We start from the raw sequence: 18109 nt of genomic DNA, 5'->3' as shown, positions 1-18109 counted from the left end.
GACAGGTGTGGGGTACTGGGGACAGCACTGGGACAGCACTGGGACAGGTGTGGGGTACTGGGGACAACACTGGGATAGGACTGGGACAGCACTGGGACAGGTCTGTGGTACTGGGGACAGCACTGGGACAGCACTGGGACAGGTGTGGGGTACTGGGGACAGGACTGGGACAGCACTGGGACAGGTGTGGGGTACTGGGGACAGCACTGGGACAGCACTGGGACAGGTGTGGGGTACTGGGGACAGCACTGGGACAGGACTGGGACAGCGCTGGGACAGGTGTGGGGTACTGGGGACAGCACTGGGACAGCACTGGGACAGGTGTGGGGTACTGGGGACAGCACTGGGACAGCACTGGGACAGCACTGGGACAGGTGTGGGGTACTGGGGACAGCACTGGGACAGCACTGGGACAGGTGTGGGGTACTGGGGACAGCACTGGGACAGGACTGGGACAGCGCTGGGACAGGTGTGGGGTACTGGGGACAGCACTGGGACAGCACTGGGACAGGTGTGGGGTACTGGGGACAGCACTGGGACAGCACTGGGACAGCACTGGGACAGGTGTGGGGTACTGGGGACAGCACTGGGACAGCACTGGGACAGGTGTGGGGTACTGGGGACAGGACTGGGACAGGACTGGGACAGCACTGGGACAGGTGTGGGGTACTGGGGACAGGACTGGGACAGCACTGGGACAGGTGTGGGGTACTGGGGACAGCACTGGGACAGCACTGGGACAGCACTGGGACAGGTGTGGGGTACTGGGGACAACACTGGGATAGGACTGGGACAGCACTGGGACAGGTCTGTGGTACTGGGGACAGCACTGGGACAGCACTGGGACAGGTGTGGGGTACTGGGGACAGCACTGGGACAGCACTGGGACAGCACTGGGACAGGTCTGTGGTACTGGGGACAGCACTGGGACAGCACTGGGACAGGTGTGGGGTACTGGGGACAGCACTGGGACAGCACTGGGACAGCACTGGGACAGGTGTGGGGTACTGGGGACAACACTGGGATAGGACTGGGACAGCACTGGGACAGGTCTGTGGTACTGGGGACAGCACTGGGACAGCACTGGGACAGGTGTGGGGTACTGGGGACAGCACTGGGACAGCACTGGGACAGCACTGGGACAGGTCTGTGGTACTGGGGACAGCACTGGGACAGCACTGGGACAGGTGTGGGGTACTGGGGACAGCACTGGGACAGCACTGGGACAGGTGTGGGGTACTGGGGACAGGACTGGGACAACACTGGGACAGGTGTGGGGTACTGGGGACAGCACTGGGACAGCACTGGGACAGCACTGGGACAGGTGTGGGGTACTGGGGACAGCACTGGGACAGCACTGGGACAGGTGTGGGGTACTGGGGACAACACTGGGATAGGACTGGGACAGCACTGGGACAGGTCTGTGGTACTGGGGACAGCACTGGGACAGCACTGGGACAGGTGTGGGGTACTGGGGACAGGACTGGGACAGCACTGGGACAGGTGTGGGGTACTGGGGACAGCACTGGGACAGCACTGGGACAGGTGTGGGGTACTGGGGACAGCACTGGGACAGGACTGGGACAGCACTGGGACAGGTGTGGGGTACTGGGGACAGGACTGGGACAGCACTGGGACAGGTGTGGGGTACTGGGGACAGGACTGGGACAGCACTGGGACAGGTGTGGGGTACTGGGGACACCTGGGGACAGCCGGTGACAGACTGGGGACACCTCTGAGACACCCAGGGATGTTTTTACGGTACCGGGGACACCAGAGACACCCCCATGGCACAGGGGACACCCTTGGGTTCTCCATGTCCCCACCCTGTCCCCAGCGTCCAGGAGGGTTTCTCTGTTGTTTTCCCCGATGTCCGGGGGGGGGGTCTCTCTGTCTTTGTCCCCACAATGTCCCACAATGTCCCCACAGGAGGAGGGCTCGGGGGTCCCGGACCACTCCCAGCTGCGCCGCCAGGAGCTGCAGCCGGGCACAGCGTACAAGTTCCGCGTGGCCGGGCTCAACGCCTGCGGCCGCGGGCCCTTCTCGGAGCTGTCGGCCTTCAAAACCTGCCTGCCCGGCTTCCCCGGGGCTCCCTGCGCCATCAAGATCAGCAAGGTGACCCCAGACCCATGGCCTGACCCATGGCAGGGACCCCAGACCCACAACAGGGACCCCAAGCCTGTGGTGGGGGCCCTCTTGGGTCCCTTCCATGTCCCCCACCTCCTATAGCCCCTCCCTGTCCCCTCCCTGTCCCCTCCCTGTCCCCTCCATGTCCCCTCTCTGTCCCCTCCCTGTCCCCTCCCTGTCCCCTCCATGTCCCCTCTCTGTCCCCTCCCTGTCCCCCCTGACCCCGTGTCCCCTCCCTGTCCCCTCCCTGTCCCCCCTGACCCCGTGTCCCCTCCCTGTCCCCTCCATGTCCCCTCCCTGTCCCCTCCATGTCCCCTCTCTGTCCCCTCCATGTCCCCTCCCTGTCCCCCCTGACCCCGTGTCCCCTCCCTGTCCCCTCCATGTCCCCTCCCTGTCCCCCCTGACCCCGTGTCCCCCTGTCCCCACAGAGCCCCGACGGAGCCCACCTGACGTGGGAGCCGCCGTCGGTGACGTCCGGCCGCATCGCCGAGTACTCGGTGTACTTGGCCATCCAGGGGGGGCCCGGGGGGGGGTCCCGAGGCTCGTGGGGGAGGGGCCCAGCTGGCCTTCATGAGGGTCTACTGCGGGCCCAGCCCCTCGTGCCTGGTGCCGGCCTCCAGCCTGGCCAGCGCCCACATCGACCACACCACCAAGCCGGCCATCATCTTCCGCATCGCCGCCCGCAACGACAAGGGCTACGGCCCGGCCACCCAGGTGCGGTGGCTGCAAGGTGGGTCTGGGGGCTCTGAGGTGGGTCTGGGGGCTCCGAGATGGGTCTGGGGGCTCTGAGATGGGTCTGGGGGCTCAGAGGTGGGTCTGGGGGCTCAGAGGTGGGTCTGGGGGCTCTGAGGTGGGTCTGGGGGCTCTGAGATGAGTCTGGGGGCTCTGAGGTGGGTCTGGGGGCTGTGCACACCTGGGGGTGTTGGTGGGACTGGGATTGTCCCCCCCTGTCACCCACCCACAGTGACAATGGTGACAGCCCGGCCACCCAGGTGTGGTGGCTGCAAGGTGGGTCTGGGGGCTCTGAAATTAATCTGGGGGCTCAGGGGTGGGTCTGGGGGGCTCTGAAATGAGTCTGGGGGGCTGCACAAACCTGGGGGTCCCCCCCTCACCCCCGATGTCTCCCCCAAACCCCCCCAGAGTCGAGCAAGGACGGAGCCGCCGGGAAACCGGGCAGCAAACGGCCCCTGGCGTCCCCCGACCTGTGAGTGGGGGGCTCGGGGGGCTCGGGGGGCTCTTGGCTCGGCTGGGGGGGCTGGGGGTGTCCTGGAGGGGCCTGGGGGGCTTTTTCGTGGGGCTCGGGGTTGTTTTGAGGGGTCTGTGGGTCAGGTTTGGGGGTCTGGGGTCTCCTTTTAGGGGTTCTCGAGGGGTCTGGGGTCTCTTTTGGGGTCCTCGAGGGGTCTGGGGTCTCTTTTGGGGTCCTCGAGGGGTTTGGGGTCTCTTTTGGGGTCCTCGAGGGGTTTGGGGTCTCTTTTAGGGGTTCTCGAGGGGTCTGGGGTCTCCTTTTTGGGGTTCTTGGGGGGTCTGTGGGGCAGTTTGGGTTTTTTTCTGGGGGGGGTTTGGGGGGGAATCCTTGGGGGTGTTCTGGGGATTATTTTGGTGTTTTTTGGGGTTATTTTGAGGAGTGGTCTCCATCAAAACCCCCTCCCCAAATTCCCTCCCCCACAGGAAATCTGCTCCAAAGAAGCCCAAGGCCGAAGGGCAGTGAAGGACCCCCCCATTCCCCCTCCCCCCACCCCAAAACATCCCCGGGGTGGGGGGGGGGAAGGTTTTTTGGTTTTTTTTGGGGAGGGGGGAGGTTTTGGGGGTCCCCTCACCTGGGGGTGGGGGAGGGGTCAAGGGGGGGGCTTTTTTTTTTTTTTTTTTTTTTTTTTTTTTACCTGTTGCAGTTGCTGGAATGAAAAGTTTTGTACAACGCTGCCCCTCCCCCCTCCCCCCCCAAAAAAAAACCCTCCCTCCCCCCCTTCGCGACCCCTCCCCCACCCTGTACAGACCCCGCCCCTCCCCCACCTTCCCGGGGGGGAGGGTGGGGGGGGAGGGGAACCCCCCAAAATGTATCATAGTGGGGGAGGGGGAGGGGAAGAACGCCCACCCCCCCCCTCCCGACCCCTCCCCCTCCCCGAGTGTTGTGTCCGTCGTTTTTGTGCTATTTTGAAAATTAAAAAAAGACATTTTTTTGGAGTAGAAATTCAATAAAATTGGGGATTTTGGGGTCGGGGGGAGGGGGGTGGGGGTGGGGTCTGCAGCCCCCCCCCCTCAAATTGGGGGAGGAGTTTGGTTGGGGGGGAGGGGTCTTGGGGGGGCACCCCAATATTCACCAAAAGGTAAAAAATTCACACCTGGGAAACCCCAAAATTCACCTGAACTCCAAAAATCCCACCTCGGAATCATCAAAATTCACCTAAAATTAATAAAATAAAATAATTTTTTCCCCAATTTTTTCCCCATTTTTTCCCATTTTCCCCCGATTTTTCCCATTTTCCCAATTTTTTTCCCAATTTTTTCCCATTTTTTCCCCCATTTTTCCCCCGATTTTTTTTTTAATTTTCCCCAATTATTTCCCATTTTTCCCCCATTTTTTTCCCCCGATTTTTCCCATTTTTCCCCCATTTTTCCCCCAATTTTCCCTTTTTCCCCAATTTTTTCCCCATTTCCCCCCCATTTTTTCCCCTGATTTTTCCCATTTTCCCCAATTTTTTTCCCCAATTTTCCCCAATTTTTCCCCAATTTTTTCCCATTTCCCCCCCGATTTTTCCCATTTTTCCCCCATTTTCTCCCCAATTTTTCCCTTTTTCCCCAATTTTTCCCCGTTTTTTTCCCGATTTTTCCCATTTTCCCCAATTTTTTCCCATTTTTTCCCCATTTTTTCCCCCGATTTTTCCCTTTTTCCCCAATTTTTTCCCCATTTTCCCCCCATTCTCCCCCCGATTTTTCCCTTTTTCCCCAATTTTTTCCCCATTTTTTCCCATTTCTTCCCCCCCATATTTCCCCCGATTTTTCCCATTTCCCCCATTTTTTCCCCCATTTTTTTCCCCATTCCCCCCCCCGTTTTTTCCCATTTATTTTCCCCAAATTCCTGTTTTTTCTCCCCAAACCCCACCTGCAGTGTCCTCCATGAAGCCCTGGTGCCCTTTTGGCCTCCCAGCTCTTCCAGTCCCGGCCCAGTTTGATTTCCCAGTTTGATCTCCCAGTTCCTGCAACTGGTCCAGTTCCCCTTCAACAGCGTGGGGGATTTGGGGGGGATTTGGGGGAATTTGGGGGTTTTTTTGAGGGGATTCTGGGGGAAATTGGGGAGATTTTGGGGTAATTTTGGGGTTTTGGGGGAGATTTTAGGGGATTTTGGGCAGATTTAGGAGGGATTTGAGTTTTTTTGGGGGAATTTGGGGGTATGTTGGGCAGATTTTGGGAATTCTGGGGAGATTTTGGGGGGATTTGGGGAGTTTTGGGTGGGATTTTGGGGGGGGATTTTGTTTTTGGGGGGATGTTGGGTGAAATTGGGGGATTTTGTGGGGGTTTTTTGGGGGGATTCTAGGGTTTTTGGGGGTAATTTGGGATATTTTTGGGGGATTTTGGGTTTTTTGGGGGAGATTTTAGGGAGATTTAGGAGGGATTTGAGTTTTGGGGTGGAATTTGCGGGGATTTTGGGTGGGTTTTTTGGAACTTTGGGGAGATTTTGGGGGAAATTGGGGCATTTTAGGGAGATTTTGGGGTTTGGGGGGGATTTTGGGGGAATTTGGGGATATTGAGGGGATTCTTGGGGGTCCCTGGGAAGGCACATTGGGGTTGTGTGGGGGGGGGGGGGTCCTGAGGGGGTTTGAGGGAGAATTTGGGGATTTTTTTTTTTTTTTTTGAGGGGGGAAGGAGGAATTTGGAGGGTCCTGGGGGGAATTTTGGGAGGGATTTGGGGTCTCGTGGGGGGGGGGGCGGGGGGAAGTCTCACAATTAGGGGTTGGGGGGGTCCCAAATTATCCTAATTTGGGGAGGGGGTCCTAAACAATCATAATTTGGGGAGGGGGTCCCAAATGATCCTAATTTGGGGAGAGGGTCCTAAACAATCCTAATTTGGGGAGGGGGTCCCAAATGATCCTAATTTGGGGAGAGGGTCCTAAACAATCCTAATTTGGGGAGGGGTCCCCAAAAACCTCCTTTAGGCCCAGGGATCGTGATTTCCCCCCCATTCCAGAAAATTCTTTTGGGTGGGTGGCTCCCTTTTAGGATCCCCAAATTTTTTTCGTGGGGAGGGGGGGTGAGGGACATCTCCTAAATTGTGAGGTGGGGAGGGTCTCACCCAGCACTCCCCCTCCCCAAATTCCCCCCAAACCCCCCCCAGTTCCGAGACCCCGAGCACGGGGAGCGCTTCGGGTGCCTGAACCCGACGGCTCCGTGGCGCTTTCCATCAAGGGGGGGCTACAAAGGTGGGTCTGGGGGCTTTAATGTTGGGGAGGGGGCGTAAAAAATAGGAGTTTTCCTCACTTTTCCCGTTTTTTTTGCCCGTTTTTTGCCCGTTTTTTGCCGGTTTTTCCAGGTTGTTTCCGCTGCTGCTGTGTGAGGAGATGCTGGGCGCCATCTTGGAAAGGGAGGGGGAGGCTCGGCAGAAATAAATTTATTTTATTTATCTCCCCCCCACCCCGCCTCAATTCCGAAAAAAAACCTCGAGATCTTTCCCGAGTTAAACTGAGACCGTCATAATCCGAATAAAATGGAGCGCGGAGGGGGGGGGAAAAAAAATATTCAAGTAAAGGCAAAAAATCTGGAATGTGCTAGTGGGAACAACGCTCTGGGGAAAAAAGAAATAAAATGAGGGTGGGACGCCCCAAAAAGACACAAAATCGCCTCGGGATCCACCAGAAAAATCGCCGCAAAATCGCCTCAAAAATCGATACCAAATCACCTCAAAAATCGCCTCAAATTCCAACAGAATCGCCACAAAATCCTCAATGCCCTCCATAAAATCCCTCTAAAAATCCCCCATTAATTCCCAATTAATCCCCGTAACTCTCCCAATTAACCCGTGCGTGACCCCCTCACGAAATCCCCCATTTCCCCCCTCGGCAAATCCCCAAAATCTCCCATTTCCCCCCTCAGAAAATCCCCCAAATTCCCTTTTTTCCCGCCTAAAAATCCCCTTTTTCCTGCCCAAAATCCCCCTTTCCTATTGGCCACATTCGAAATGGCGGCACTCACACTACCCCGAGCACGGGTGAGGAGTGGGACCCCCAAAACCGCCTCAAAGACCCCCCAAAATCACCCCAAATCTTTATGTAAATTAAATGCAAATTACCTGCTGACAGCTCCTCCCTCCATGTTAATAATACGCGAAAAAGGGCGGGGTTATGCAAATGAAGATGGCGTCACGAAGCGCCACGAATCAGCACCACCCGGAGGCCGCGCTGCGCGCTCTGATTGGCCGCTCCTCTCCTCTCTATGGCGGCCGAGCTGGCCAGAGCGGCTCTTTCCGTCTCTATGGCCGCTCCCCACACGCAACGCCCTGCCGAGCTTTTGTCGCGCCTTTCTCGGTCCCTTCACACTTTTTGTTCTTCTAAAGCTCCGCGCTCTCCCCTCAGCACCTCCAGCGCTCACTGGCGCCCTCCTTTTTGCCCCCAAATTGAGTCCTCCCGGGCGGCCAGAGCGCCACCGGAAGTGGAGGGCGCGACCGGAAGTGTGCGGACGCTATAAAAGCACCGCGCAGGCGCCTGCGGCCTCTTTTAGGCGCTCGGCGAGGTCAGCGCGGCGCGTGAGGGGCGGGCGGGTCCGTGCTGGGCCCGGCGGGGATTTGGGGTTTTTTTGGGTGGGTTTTAGGGGGGTTTTGGGGTCCTGTCACCTCCAATCCATCCTATTTTGTTCCCCCCCGTAGGTTCCCAGGCCTCGGAGTCGCCATGGGCCGCCGGCCGGCACGATGGTGAGGGGCGTGACGTCATAATGAGGGGGGAAAGCGTGACGTCACTGGGGGGTTCAAAGGGTCTGGGGGCGTCTGTGTGGGAGAGGGGGTTAAAAATGGGAATATTTAGGGTTTAAAATGGTCTGGGGGCGTTGAAAGTGGAATATTTGGGGTCCAAAAAGGGTCTGGGGGCTTCAAAGCGAGGCTCCAGGGGGGTTTATTTGTGTGGGGGGAATTTTCGGGATCGATTTTGGGATTTTTTGGGATCGGTTTTGGGGGATTTTTCGGGATCAGTTGTGAGGATTTGGAGAAATTTTTGGGGAATTTTCGGAGCTCAAATTTGGGGATTTTCGGGATTTTTACGGGATGGGTTTGGGGGAAATTTAGGGCTCAATTTTGAGGATTTTCGGGGAAATGTAGGGCTCGATTTTGGGGATATTCGGGATTTTTAGGGGATCAATTTTGGGGAATTTTGTGGAAATTTTAGGCCTCAATTTTGGGGAATTTTGAGGGATTTTAGGGGCTCAATTTTTAGGGATTTTGTGGAAATTTTAAGGCTGGAATTTTGAGGGATTTTAGGGGCTCGGTTTTGGGGCATTTTCTGGATTTTCAGGGGTTGAATTTTGAGGGAAATTTAGGGCTCAGTTTTTGGGGATTTTAGGGCTCAATATTGAGGATTTTTGAGGGATTTCTGGGAATTGTGGGAATTCTGTGGAAATTTTAGGGCTCGATTTTTGGGAATTTTCAGGTTTTTTAGGTGCTCAATTTGGGGGCATTTTCTGGATTTTTAGGGGCTCAATTTTGGGGAATTTTGAGGGAATTTTAGGTCTCAGTTTTTAGGGATTTTCAGGTTTTTTAGGGCTCAATTTTGGGCAATTTTGAGGGAATTTCAGGTCTCAATTTTGGGGAATTTTGAGGGAATTTTAGGTCTCAGTTTTGGGGAATTTTGAGGGAATTTTAGGTCTCAGTTTTGGGGAATTTTGAGGGAATTTTAATTCTCAATTTTGGGCAATTTTGAGGGAATTTTAGGTCTCAGTTTTTGGGGAATTTTGAGGGAATTTTAATTCTCAATTTTGGGCAATTTTGAGGGAATTTTAGGTCTCAGTTTTTAGGGATTTTCAGGTTTTTTAGGGCTTAATTTTGGGGAATTTTGAGGGAATTTCAGGTCTCAGTTTTGGGGAATTTTGAGGAAATTTTAATTCTCAATTTTGGGCAATTTTGAGGGAATTTTAGGTCTCAGTTTTTAGGAATTTTCAGGTTTTTTAGGTCTCAATTTTGGGCAATTTTTAGGGAATTTTAGTTCTCAGTTTTTAGGAATTTTCAGGTTTTTTAGGTCTCAATTTTTGGGGAATTTTGCGGGATTTCAGAACATCAATTTTCAATCCTTTATTCAAAATTCTAAATCTCAATATTTGGCATTTTTGGTGGATTTCTGACGATTTTGATTTGTTCCCAACTATTTAATTTTCCTCAAACTTTCTTCACTTTTCAAACCTGAATTTTTTTAGGACGTCCCAGGATTTATGTTTTTTGGGGGGGGGGCGGGGGGGCAGATTTTTTTTTTATTATTTTTTGGGTTGGGGGGCAGATTTTATTTTTTTTTTTTTTGGGTGGGGGGCAGATTTTTTTTTTTTTTTTAATGGGGGTGGGGGCAGATTTTTTTTTTTTTTGTGTTGGGGGGCAGATTTTATTTTTATTTTTTTTTTGGGTGGGGGCAGATTTTTTTTTTAATTTTTTTTTGGGGTGGAGGCAGATTTTTTTTTTTTTTGGGGTGGGGGGAAGATTTTTTTTTTTGGGTGGGGGCAGATTTTTTTTTTTTGGGGTGGGGGGCAGATTTTTTTTTATTTTTGGGTGGGGGGCAGATTTTTTTTTATTTTTTTGGGGTAGAGGCAGATTTTTTTTTATTATTTTTTTTTGGGTGGGGGGTAGATTTTTTTTTTTAATTTTATTTGGGGTGGAGGCAGATTTTTTTTTTTTTTGGGGTGGGGGGAAGATTTTTTTTTTTTTGGGTGGGGGCAGATTTTTTTTTATTTTTTTGGGGGTGGGGGCAGATTTTTTTTTTAATTTTTTTTGGGGTGGAGGCAGATTTTTTTTTTTTTTTTGGGGTGGGGGCAGATTTTTTTTTTTTATTTTTGGGGGTGGGGGCAGATTTTTGGTTTTTTGGGGTGGGGGGCAGAATTTTTTTTTTTTTTTTTTTGGGTGGGGGGCAGATTTTTTTTTGTTTTTTTGGGGTGGGGGGCAGATTTTTTTTTTTTTTTGGGGGTGGGGGCAGATTTTATTTTATTTTTTTTGGGGTGGGGGCAGATTTTTTTTTAATTTTTTTTTTTGGGGTAGGGGGCAGATTTTTTTTTAATTTTTTTTTTTGGGGGTGGAGGCAGATTTTTTTTTTATTTTTTTTTTGGGGTGGGGGGCAGATTTTTTTTTTTTTTTTTTTTTTCAGGGCAGATTTTAACCCTTTATTTCCCCCCCCTTATTTGTTTTTTTATTTTGTTTTTAGTTATCGTTACTGCAAGAACAAACCTTACCCCAAATCCCGTTTCTGCCGCGGGGTCCCCGGTGAGTCCAAACCCCCCTCCCCTAAAAAAAACAAAAAAAAAACCAAAAAAAAAACCCCCAAACCACCCCCAAAAAAAAAAAAAAAATTCCTGACTCTTCTCTTTTGTCAACCCCCCCCAGACCCAAAAATTCGAATTTTTGATTTGGGGAGGAAAAAGGCAAAAGTTGATGAATTCCCTCTGTGTGGTCACATGGTGTCGGATGAGTACGAGCAGCTGAGTTCTGAGGGTAAAAAAAAATGATAAATAAAATTAAAAAAAAAAAAAAATGGAAATTTTGGGGGTTTTGGGAGGGATTGTGGGAAATTTGGGGGGGTTTGGGGGGATTTGGGGGAGATTTTGGGGGGGTTTGGGAGGATTTGGGGGAGATTTTGGGGGTTTTTGGGAGGATTTGGGGGAGATTTTGGGGGTTTTTTTGGGAGGATTTAGGGGAGATTTTGGGGTTTTTTTTGGGAGGATTTGGGGGGGATTTGGGGGTTTTTTTGGGAGGATTTGGGGTTTTTTTGGGAGGATTTGGGGGAGATTTTGGGGGATTTTTGGGAGGATTCGGGGGGTTTTTGGGGGGGATTCTGGGGTTTTTTTGGGAGGATTTGGGGGGGATTTTGGGGTTTTTTAGGAGGATTTGGGGGAGATTTTGGGGTTTTTTGGGAGGATTTGGGGATTTTTGGGGGGTTTTGGGGTTTTTTTGGGAGGATTTTAGGGCTTTTGGGAGGGTTTGGGGGGGATTTTGGGTTTTTTTTTTTTTTTTGGGAAGATTTGGGGTTTTTTGGGGGGATTTTGGAGTTTTTGAGGAGGATTTTGGGGTTTTTTGGGAGGATTTGGGGGGATTTTGGGGTTTTTTTGGGAGGATTTGGGGGTTTTTGGGGTTTTTTTGGGAGGATTTGGGGGTTTTTGGGAGGATTTGTGTGTTTTGTGGGGGGATTTTGGAGTATTTTGGGAGGATTTTGGGGTTTTTTTGGGAGGATTTGGGGGGATTTGGGTTTTTTTGGGAGGATTTTGGGGTTCTTTGGGAGGATTTTTCAGGGTTTTTGGGAGGATTTGGGGGGATTTTGTGTTTTTTGGGGGCATTTTGGGAGGGTTTTTGAGTTTTTTGGGGGATTTGGGGGGGATTTTGGGTTCTTTTGGGGGGATTTTGGGGGAATTTTGGGGTTTTTTGGGAGGATTTGGGGGAGATTTTGGGGATTTTTGGGAGGATTTGGGGGGATTTTGGGGTTTTTTGGGAGGATTTTGAGGGTTTTTGGGGCGGTTTTTGGGAGGATTTGGGGGGATTTTGGGTTTTTTTTGGGGAACACTTGGAAAAATTTTGGTTTTTTTGGGGGCATTTGGGAGGGTTTTGGAGTTTTTTGGGAGGATTTTGGGGGTTTTGGGGGGATTTTGGGGTTTTTTGGGAGAATTTGGAGGGATTTTGGGAGGATTTGGAGGGATTTTGGGGTTCTTTTGGGAAAAATTGGGGGGATTTGGGGTTTATTTAGGAGGATTTCGGGGGATTTTGAGGTTTTTTGAGAGTATTTTGGGGGGGGGGGGTTGAATTTTTTGGGGGGATTTTTTGGATTTTTGGGAGGATTTGGGAGGATTTTGGGACTTTTGGGATGATTTGGGGGGATTTAGAGGTTTTTTTTTGAGAGGATTTTGGGGTTTTTTGGGAGGATTTTGGGATCCTGGCTGAGTTTGGCCCCAAGGCTCAAGGGGAGATTTGGAGGTTGAAAATTCCCAAATTTTCCCCTAAAATCCTCAGATTTTCAATTAAAATCCCAAATTTTTTGTACCAAATCCCCAAAGTTTTTTTTACCTGAGCCCCAAATTTTTGCTTGTCCAAATTTCTGCCTAAAAACCCCAAATTTTCACCTAAAATCCTCAAATTTCCATCTAAAAACCCCAAATTTCCACCTAAAATTCCCAAATCTTTACCCAAAATCCCCAAATTTCCTCCTAAAACCCCCAAATCTTCACCCCAAACCCCCAAATCTTCACCTAAAACCCCCAAATTTCCACCTAAAATTCTGATTTTTTCACCCCAAATCTTCACCTAAAACCCCCAAATTTCCACCTAAAATTCCGATTTTTTCACCCCAAACCCCCAAATCTTCACCTAAACCCCCCAAATTTCCACCTAAAATTCCGATTTTTTCACCCCAAACCCCCAAATCTTCACCTAAAACCCCCAAATCTTCACCCCAAACTCCCAAATCTTAACCTAAAAATCCCAAATTTCCACCTAAAATTCTGATTTTTTCACCCCAAACCCCCAAATCTTCACCTAAAACCCCCAAATTTCCACCTAAAATTCCGATTTTTTCACCCCAAACCCCCAAATCTTCACCTAAAACCCCCAAATCTTCACCTAAAACCCCCAAATTTCCACCTAAAATTCCGATTTTTTCACCCCAAACCCCCAAATCTTCACCTAAAACCCCCAAATTTCCACGTAAAATTCTGGTTTTTTTGCCTAAAAGCCCCAAATTTCCACCTAAACCCCCCATATTTCCACCTAAAACCCCCAAATTTCCACCTAAAATTCCGATTTTTTCACCCCAAACCCCCAAATCTTCACCCCAAACCCCCAAATCTTCACCCCAAACCCCCAAATCTTCACCTAAAACCCCCAAATTTCCACCTAAAATTCCAATTTTTTCGCCTAAAACCCCCAAATTTGCACCTAAAATTCCGATTTTTTCACCCCAAACCCCCAAATCTTTAACCTAAAACCCCCAAATTTCCACCTAAAATTCCGATTTTTTCACCCCAAACCCCCAAATCTTCACCTAAAACCCCCAAATTTCCACCTAAAACCCCCAAATTTCCACCTAAAATTCCAATTTTTTCGCCTAAAACCCCCAAATTTGCACCTAAAATTCCGATTTTTTCACCCCAAACCCCCAAATCTTCACCTAAAACCCCCAAATTTGCACCTAAAATTCCGATTTTTTCACCCCAAACCCCCAAATCTTCACCTAAAACCCCCAAATTTCCACCTAAAATTCCAATTTTTTCGCCTAAGACCCCCAAATTTCCACCTAAAATTCCGATTTTTTCACCCCAAACCCCCAAATTTCCACCTAAAACCCCCAAATTTCCACCTAAAATTCCGATTTTTTCACCCCAAGCCCCCAAATCTTCACCCCAAAGCCCCAAATCTTCACCCCAAACCCCCAAATCTTCACCTAAAACCCCCAAATTTCCACGTAAAATTCCGATTTTTTCGCCTAAAACCCCCAAATTTCCACGTAAAATTCCGATTTTTTTCGCCTAAAACCCCCAAATTTCCACCTAAAATTCCGATTTTTTCACCCCAAACCCCCAAATTTCCACCTAAAACCCCCAAATTTCCACCTAAAATTCCAATTTTTTCACCCCAAAGCCCCAAATCTTCACCCCGAACCCCCCAAACGTTCCCCGTAAAACCCCCAAATTTCCACCTAAAATTCCCATTTTTTCACCCCAAACCCCCAAATCTTCACCCCGAACCCCCCAAACGTTCCCCCAAAAACCCCCAAATTTCCACGTAAAATTCCGATTTTTTCGCCTAAAACCCCCAAATTTCCACCTAAAATTCTGATTTTTTTCGCCTAAAACCCCCAAATTTCCACCTAAAATTCCGATTTTTTCACCCCAAACCCCCAAATTTCCACCTAAAACCCCCAAATTTCCACCTAAAATTCCCATTTTTTCACCCCAAACCCCCAAATCTTCACCTAAAACCCCCAAATTTCCACGTAAAATTCCGATTTTTTCGCCTAAAACCCCCAAATTTCCACCTAAAATTCCGATTTTTTCACCCCAAACCCCCAAATTTCCACCTAAAATTCCCATTTTTTCACCCCAAACCCCCAAATCTTCACCTAAAACCCCCAAATTTCCACGTAAAATTCCGATTTTTTTCGCCTAAAACCCCCAAATTTCCACCTAAAATTCCCATTTTTTCGCCTAAAACCCCCAAATTTCCACCTAAAATTCCCATTTTTTCACCCCAAACCCCCAAATCTTCACCCCGAACCCCCCAAACGTTCCCCCAAAAACCCCCAAATCCCTCGATGTCCCCCCCCAGCCCTGGAGGCCGCCCGGATCTGTGCCAACAAGTACATGGTGAAAAGCTGCGGCAAGGACGGATTCCACATCCGCGTGCGCCTGCACCCCTTCCACGTCATCCGCATCAACAAAATGCTCTCCTGTGCCGGGGCCGACAGGTCTGGGGGGGCGGGGAGGGGGTCCCCGAAATCTTCAAGGGGTCCCCGAAATCTTGGAGAGGTCCCCGAAATCCTGGGGGGGTTCGTTGGGAGTTTTGGGGAGGTTCCCAAAAGTTTCCGGGAGTGTCTTGGGATTGCAGCGGAAAGGTTGGGATGAGTTTGGGGTGTTCTGAAATTTGGAGGGGTTTTGAGGTTCTGGGGGGGTCCCCGAAATCTTCAAGGGGTCCCCAAAATCCTGGGGGGGACCCCAAAATCTTCAGGGGGTCCCCAAAATCCTGGGGGGTTCGTTGGGAGTTTTGGGGAGGTTCCCAAAAGTTTCCGGGAATGGTTTGGGATTGCAGTGGAAAGGTTCTGTTAAACTGGGGGGGCTCCAAAATTTGGAGGGGTTTTGAGGTTTTGGGGGCGTCCCCGAAATCTTCAGGGGGTCCCCAAAATCTTGGAGGGGTCCCTGAAATCCTGGGGGGGTTCGTTGGGAGTTTTGGGGAGGTTCCCAAAAGTTTCCAGAATTGGTTTGGGATTGCAGCGGAAAGGTCGGGATGAGTTTGGGGTGTTCTGAAATTTGGAGGGGTTTTGAGGTTTTGGGGGGGTCCCCGAAATCTCAGAGGGGTCCCCAAAATCCTGGGGGGGACCCCGAAATCCTGGGGGTTCGTTGGAGTTTTGGGGAGGATCGCGGAGGGAAAAGGGAGAAGATTTTTGGGACGGGTGTGGGAAGGTTCCTCCATTAATGAATCCCGTGGTCTCCTCTTTAATTAATTACCTGTCCTGCCTTTAATTAATTACCTGTCCTGCCTTTAATTAATTACCTGCCCCGCCTTTAATTAATTACCTGTCCTGCCTTTAATTAATTACCTGTCCTGCCTTTAATTAATTACCTGCCCTCCCCCTTTAATTAATTACCTGCCCTCCCCCTTTAATTAATTCCCTGCCCCCCATTTCAGTGTCCATCCCCCCCAGTGAGGCCGTGACTAATTAATGACTAATTAATGACTAATTAATGATACCCACAGCAAATTAATGACTAATTAATGATACCCACAGCTTATTAATGACTAATTAATGGCTAATTAATGATACCCACAGCTTAATAATGACTAATTAATGATACCCACAGCTAATTAATGACTAATTAATGGCTAATTAATGATACCCACAGCTAATTAATGACTAATTAATGGCTAATTAATGATACCCACAGCTAATTAATGACTAATTAATGATACTCTCAGTTAATTAATGGCTAATTAATGATACCCACAGCTAATTAATGACTAATTAATGATACCCTCCGGTAATTAATGACTAATTAATGATACCCTCCGGTAATTAATGACTAATTAATGACTAATTAATGACTAATTAGTGACTAATTAATGACTAATTAATGATACCCTCCGGTAATTAATGACTAATTAATGATACCCTCAGGTAATTAATGACTAATTAATGATACCCACAGCTAATTAATGGCTAATTAATGACTAATTAATGACTAATTAATGATACCCTCAGGTAATTAAGGACTAATTAGTGATGCCCTCAGGTAATTAATGGCTAATGAATGATTAATTAACGATGCCCGCAGCTAATTAAGCCGGCCGTGGCCCCTCCCCCGTGGGGTCCCGGCGAGCCCTGGCTGCGCACAGAGACCCCTCCCCCCCCCGGCTGTGTAGGGACCCCTCCCCCACCCGGGGGGGCGCCCGAAGGGGCCGGGGGGACAAAACAATCAGTTAATTAATTAATTAATTGATTAATTAATGGGAGGGGGCAGACATTGACTGGGGGAGGGGAGAGGCTGCTGTTCATTAATGAATTAATGGGGGGAGGGGGAAATAATTAATGGGGGGGGCACAAACATTGATTGGGGGAGGGGAGAGGCTGCCATTAATTAATTAATTAGTTAATTAATTAATGGAGGAGGGGCAAATAATGGGGGGGACAAACATTGATTGGGGGAGGGGAGAGGCAGCCGTTCATTAATTAATAAATTAATTAATGGGGGAGGGGGAAATAATTAATGGGGGGGGCACAAACATTGATTGGGGGAGGGGAGAGGCAGCCGTTCATTAATTAATAAATTAATTAATGGGGGGAACAAACATTGATTGGGGGAGGGGAGAGGTTGCCATTAATTAGTTAATTAGTTAATTAATGGGGGAGGGGTAATAATGGGGACACAAACATTGAGTGGGGGAGGGGAGAGGCAGCCGTTCATTAATTAATTAATAAATTAATTAATGGGGGAGGGGGTAATAATGGGGGGGACAAACACTGATTGGGGGAGGGGAAGTTAATTAATTAATGTGGGGTAGGGATGAAAAATAATTAATTAATGGGGGACAGAGATTAACTGGGGGAGGGGAAGTGAATGAATTAATGAATGGGGGAGGGTTAATTAATTAATTGTGGGGGACAAAGATTAATGGGGAAGGGGATGTTAATTAATTAATTAATGGAGAGAGGGGAAAATTAATTAAAGGGCAGAGACAAAGATTAACTGGGGGAGGGGAAGTTAATGAATGAATTAATTAAGTGATTAATGGGGGGAATAATTAATGTGGGGGAGAGGGAAATTAATTAATGTGGGGGGGAAATAATTAATGGGGGGTGGGCAAAGATTAACTGGGGGAGGAGAAGTTAATTAATTAATTAATGGGGGGAGGGAGGGGAAATAATTAATGGGGGACAGAGATTAACTGGGGGAGGGGAAGTTAATGAATTAATTAATGGGGGAGGGGGAAGTAATTAATTAATGTGGGGGAGGGGGAAAATAATGGGGGAGATACAAAGATTTACCTGGGGAAATTAATTAATTAATTAATTAATTAATTAACCAATTAACCTCGGGGGGAGTGGAATTAAATTAATTAATGGGGGAAGGTAATTAACCTGGGGGGAGGGGGAAGAAATTAATTTATGTGAGGGGAGGGGGGAATTAATTAATTGACCTGGGGGGAGTGGAATTAAATTAATTAATGTGGGGGAGGGGAAATAAATTAATGTGGGGGAAATAAAAATTAAATTGGGGTGGGGGGGGGGGAAATGAATGAGGGGGGGACGGAACCTTTTAGGGTCCCACTCTCCTTAAATGGGTCTGGGGTCCCCAGGTGTGTCCTGGGGTGGGTCTGGGGTCACCAGGTGTGTCTGGGATGGGGTCTGGGGTCCCCAGGTGTGTCTGGGATGGGTCTGGGGTCTCCAGGTGTGTCTGGGGTGGGTCTGGGGTCCCCAGGTGTGTCTGGGGTGGGTCTGGGGTCTCCAGGTGTGTCTGGGGTGGGTCTGGGGTCCCCAGGTGTGTCTGGGGTCCCCAGGTGAGTCTGGGGTCGGTCTGGGGTCTCCAGGTGGGTCTGGGGTCCCCAGGTGGGTCTGGG

General features: G+C 49.6%; 3 protein-coding genes and 1 non-coding gene across 4 annotated transcripts in view; 3 read left to right on the top strand and 1 right to left on the bottom strand.

The window, feature by feature from the left end:
- The window catches only part of LOC134055680 (host cell factor 1-like), a 36112-nt gene extending 29040 nt beyond the window's left edge, over nucleotides 1-7072 (top strand). Inside the window, 5 exon segments of the mRNA XM_062512113.1 lie at nucleotides 1930-2115; nucleotides 2556-2657; nucleotides 2659-2857; nucleotides 3268-3331; nucleotides 6653-7072. Coding sequence (XP_062368097.1) covers nucleotides 1930-2115; nucleotides 2556-2657; nucleotides 2659-2857; nucleotides 3268-3331; nucleotides 6653-6728 — 627 coding nt within the window. The 3' untranslated portion in view covers nucleotides 6729-7072.
- An 837-nt stretch (nucleotides 7073-7909) lies between these two features.
- On the top strand, nucleotides 7910-14901 carry RPL10 (ribosomal protein L10). The gene is made up of 4 exons (XM_062512040.1): nucleotides 7910-8026; nucleotides 10503-10561; nucleotides 10682-10789; nucleotides 14606-14901. Exons 1-4 carry the CDS (start codon nucleotides 8004-8006, stop codon nucleotides 14899-14901), a joined length of 486 nt encoding a protein of 161 aa, XP_062368024.1. The 5' UTR covers nucleotides 7910-8003.
- A 1419-nt stretch (nucleotides 14902-16320) lies between these two features.
- LOC134055701 (small nucleolar RNA SNORA70) lies at nucleotides 16321-16464 on the top strand. The gene has a single exon (XR_009934096.1). It is a non-coding gene; the product is annotated as a small nucleolar RNA SNORA70 (small nucleolar RNA).
- A 1161-nt stretch (nucleotides 16465-17625) lies between these two features.
- WAS (WASP actin nucleation promoting factor) overlaps nucleotides 17626-18109 on the bottom strand; it is a 4999-nt gene continuing 4515 nt past the window's right edge. The window contains exon 5 of the mRNA XM_062512038.1: nucleotides 17626-17630. Coding sequence (XP_062368022.1) covers nucleotides 17626-17630 — 5 coding nt within the window. The remainder of the gene's footprint in view (nucleotides 17631-18109) is intronic.

The sequence above is a fragment of the Cinclus cinclus genome, chromosome 33 (assembly GCF_963662255.1).
Source record: "Cinclus cinclus chromosome 33, bCinCin1.1, whole genome shotgun sequence".
NCBI classification, from domain to species: Eukaryota; Metazoa; Chordata; class Aves; order Passeriformes; family Cinclidae; genus Cinclus; species Cinclus cinclus.
Note: the sequence above shows the minus strand (reverse complement) of the source record. Positions and strands in the feature narration are given on the sequence as shown.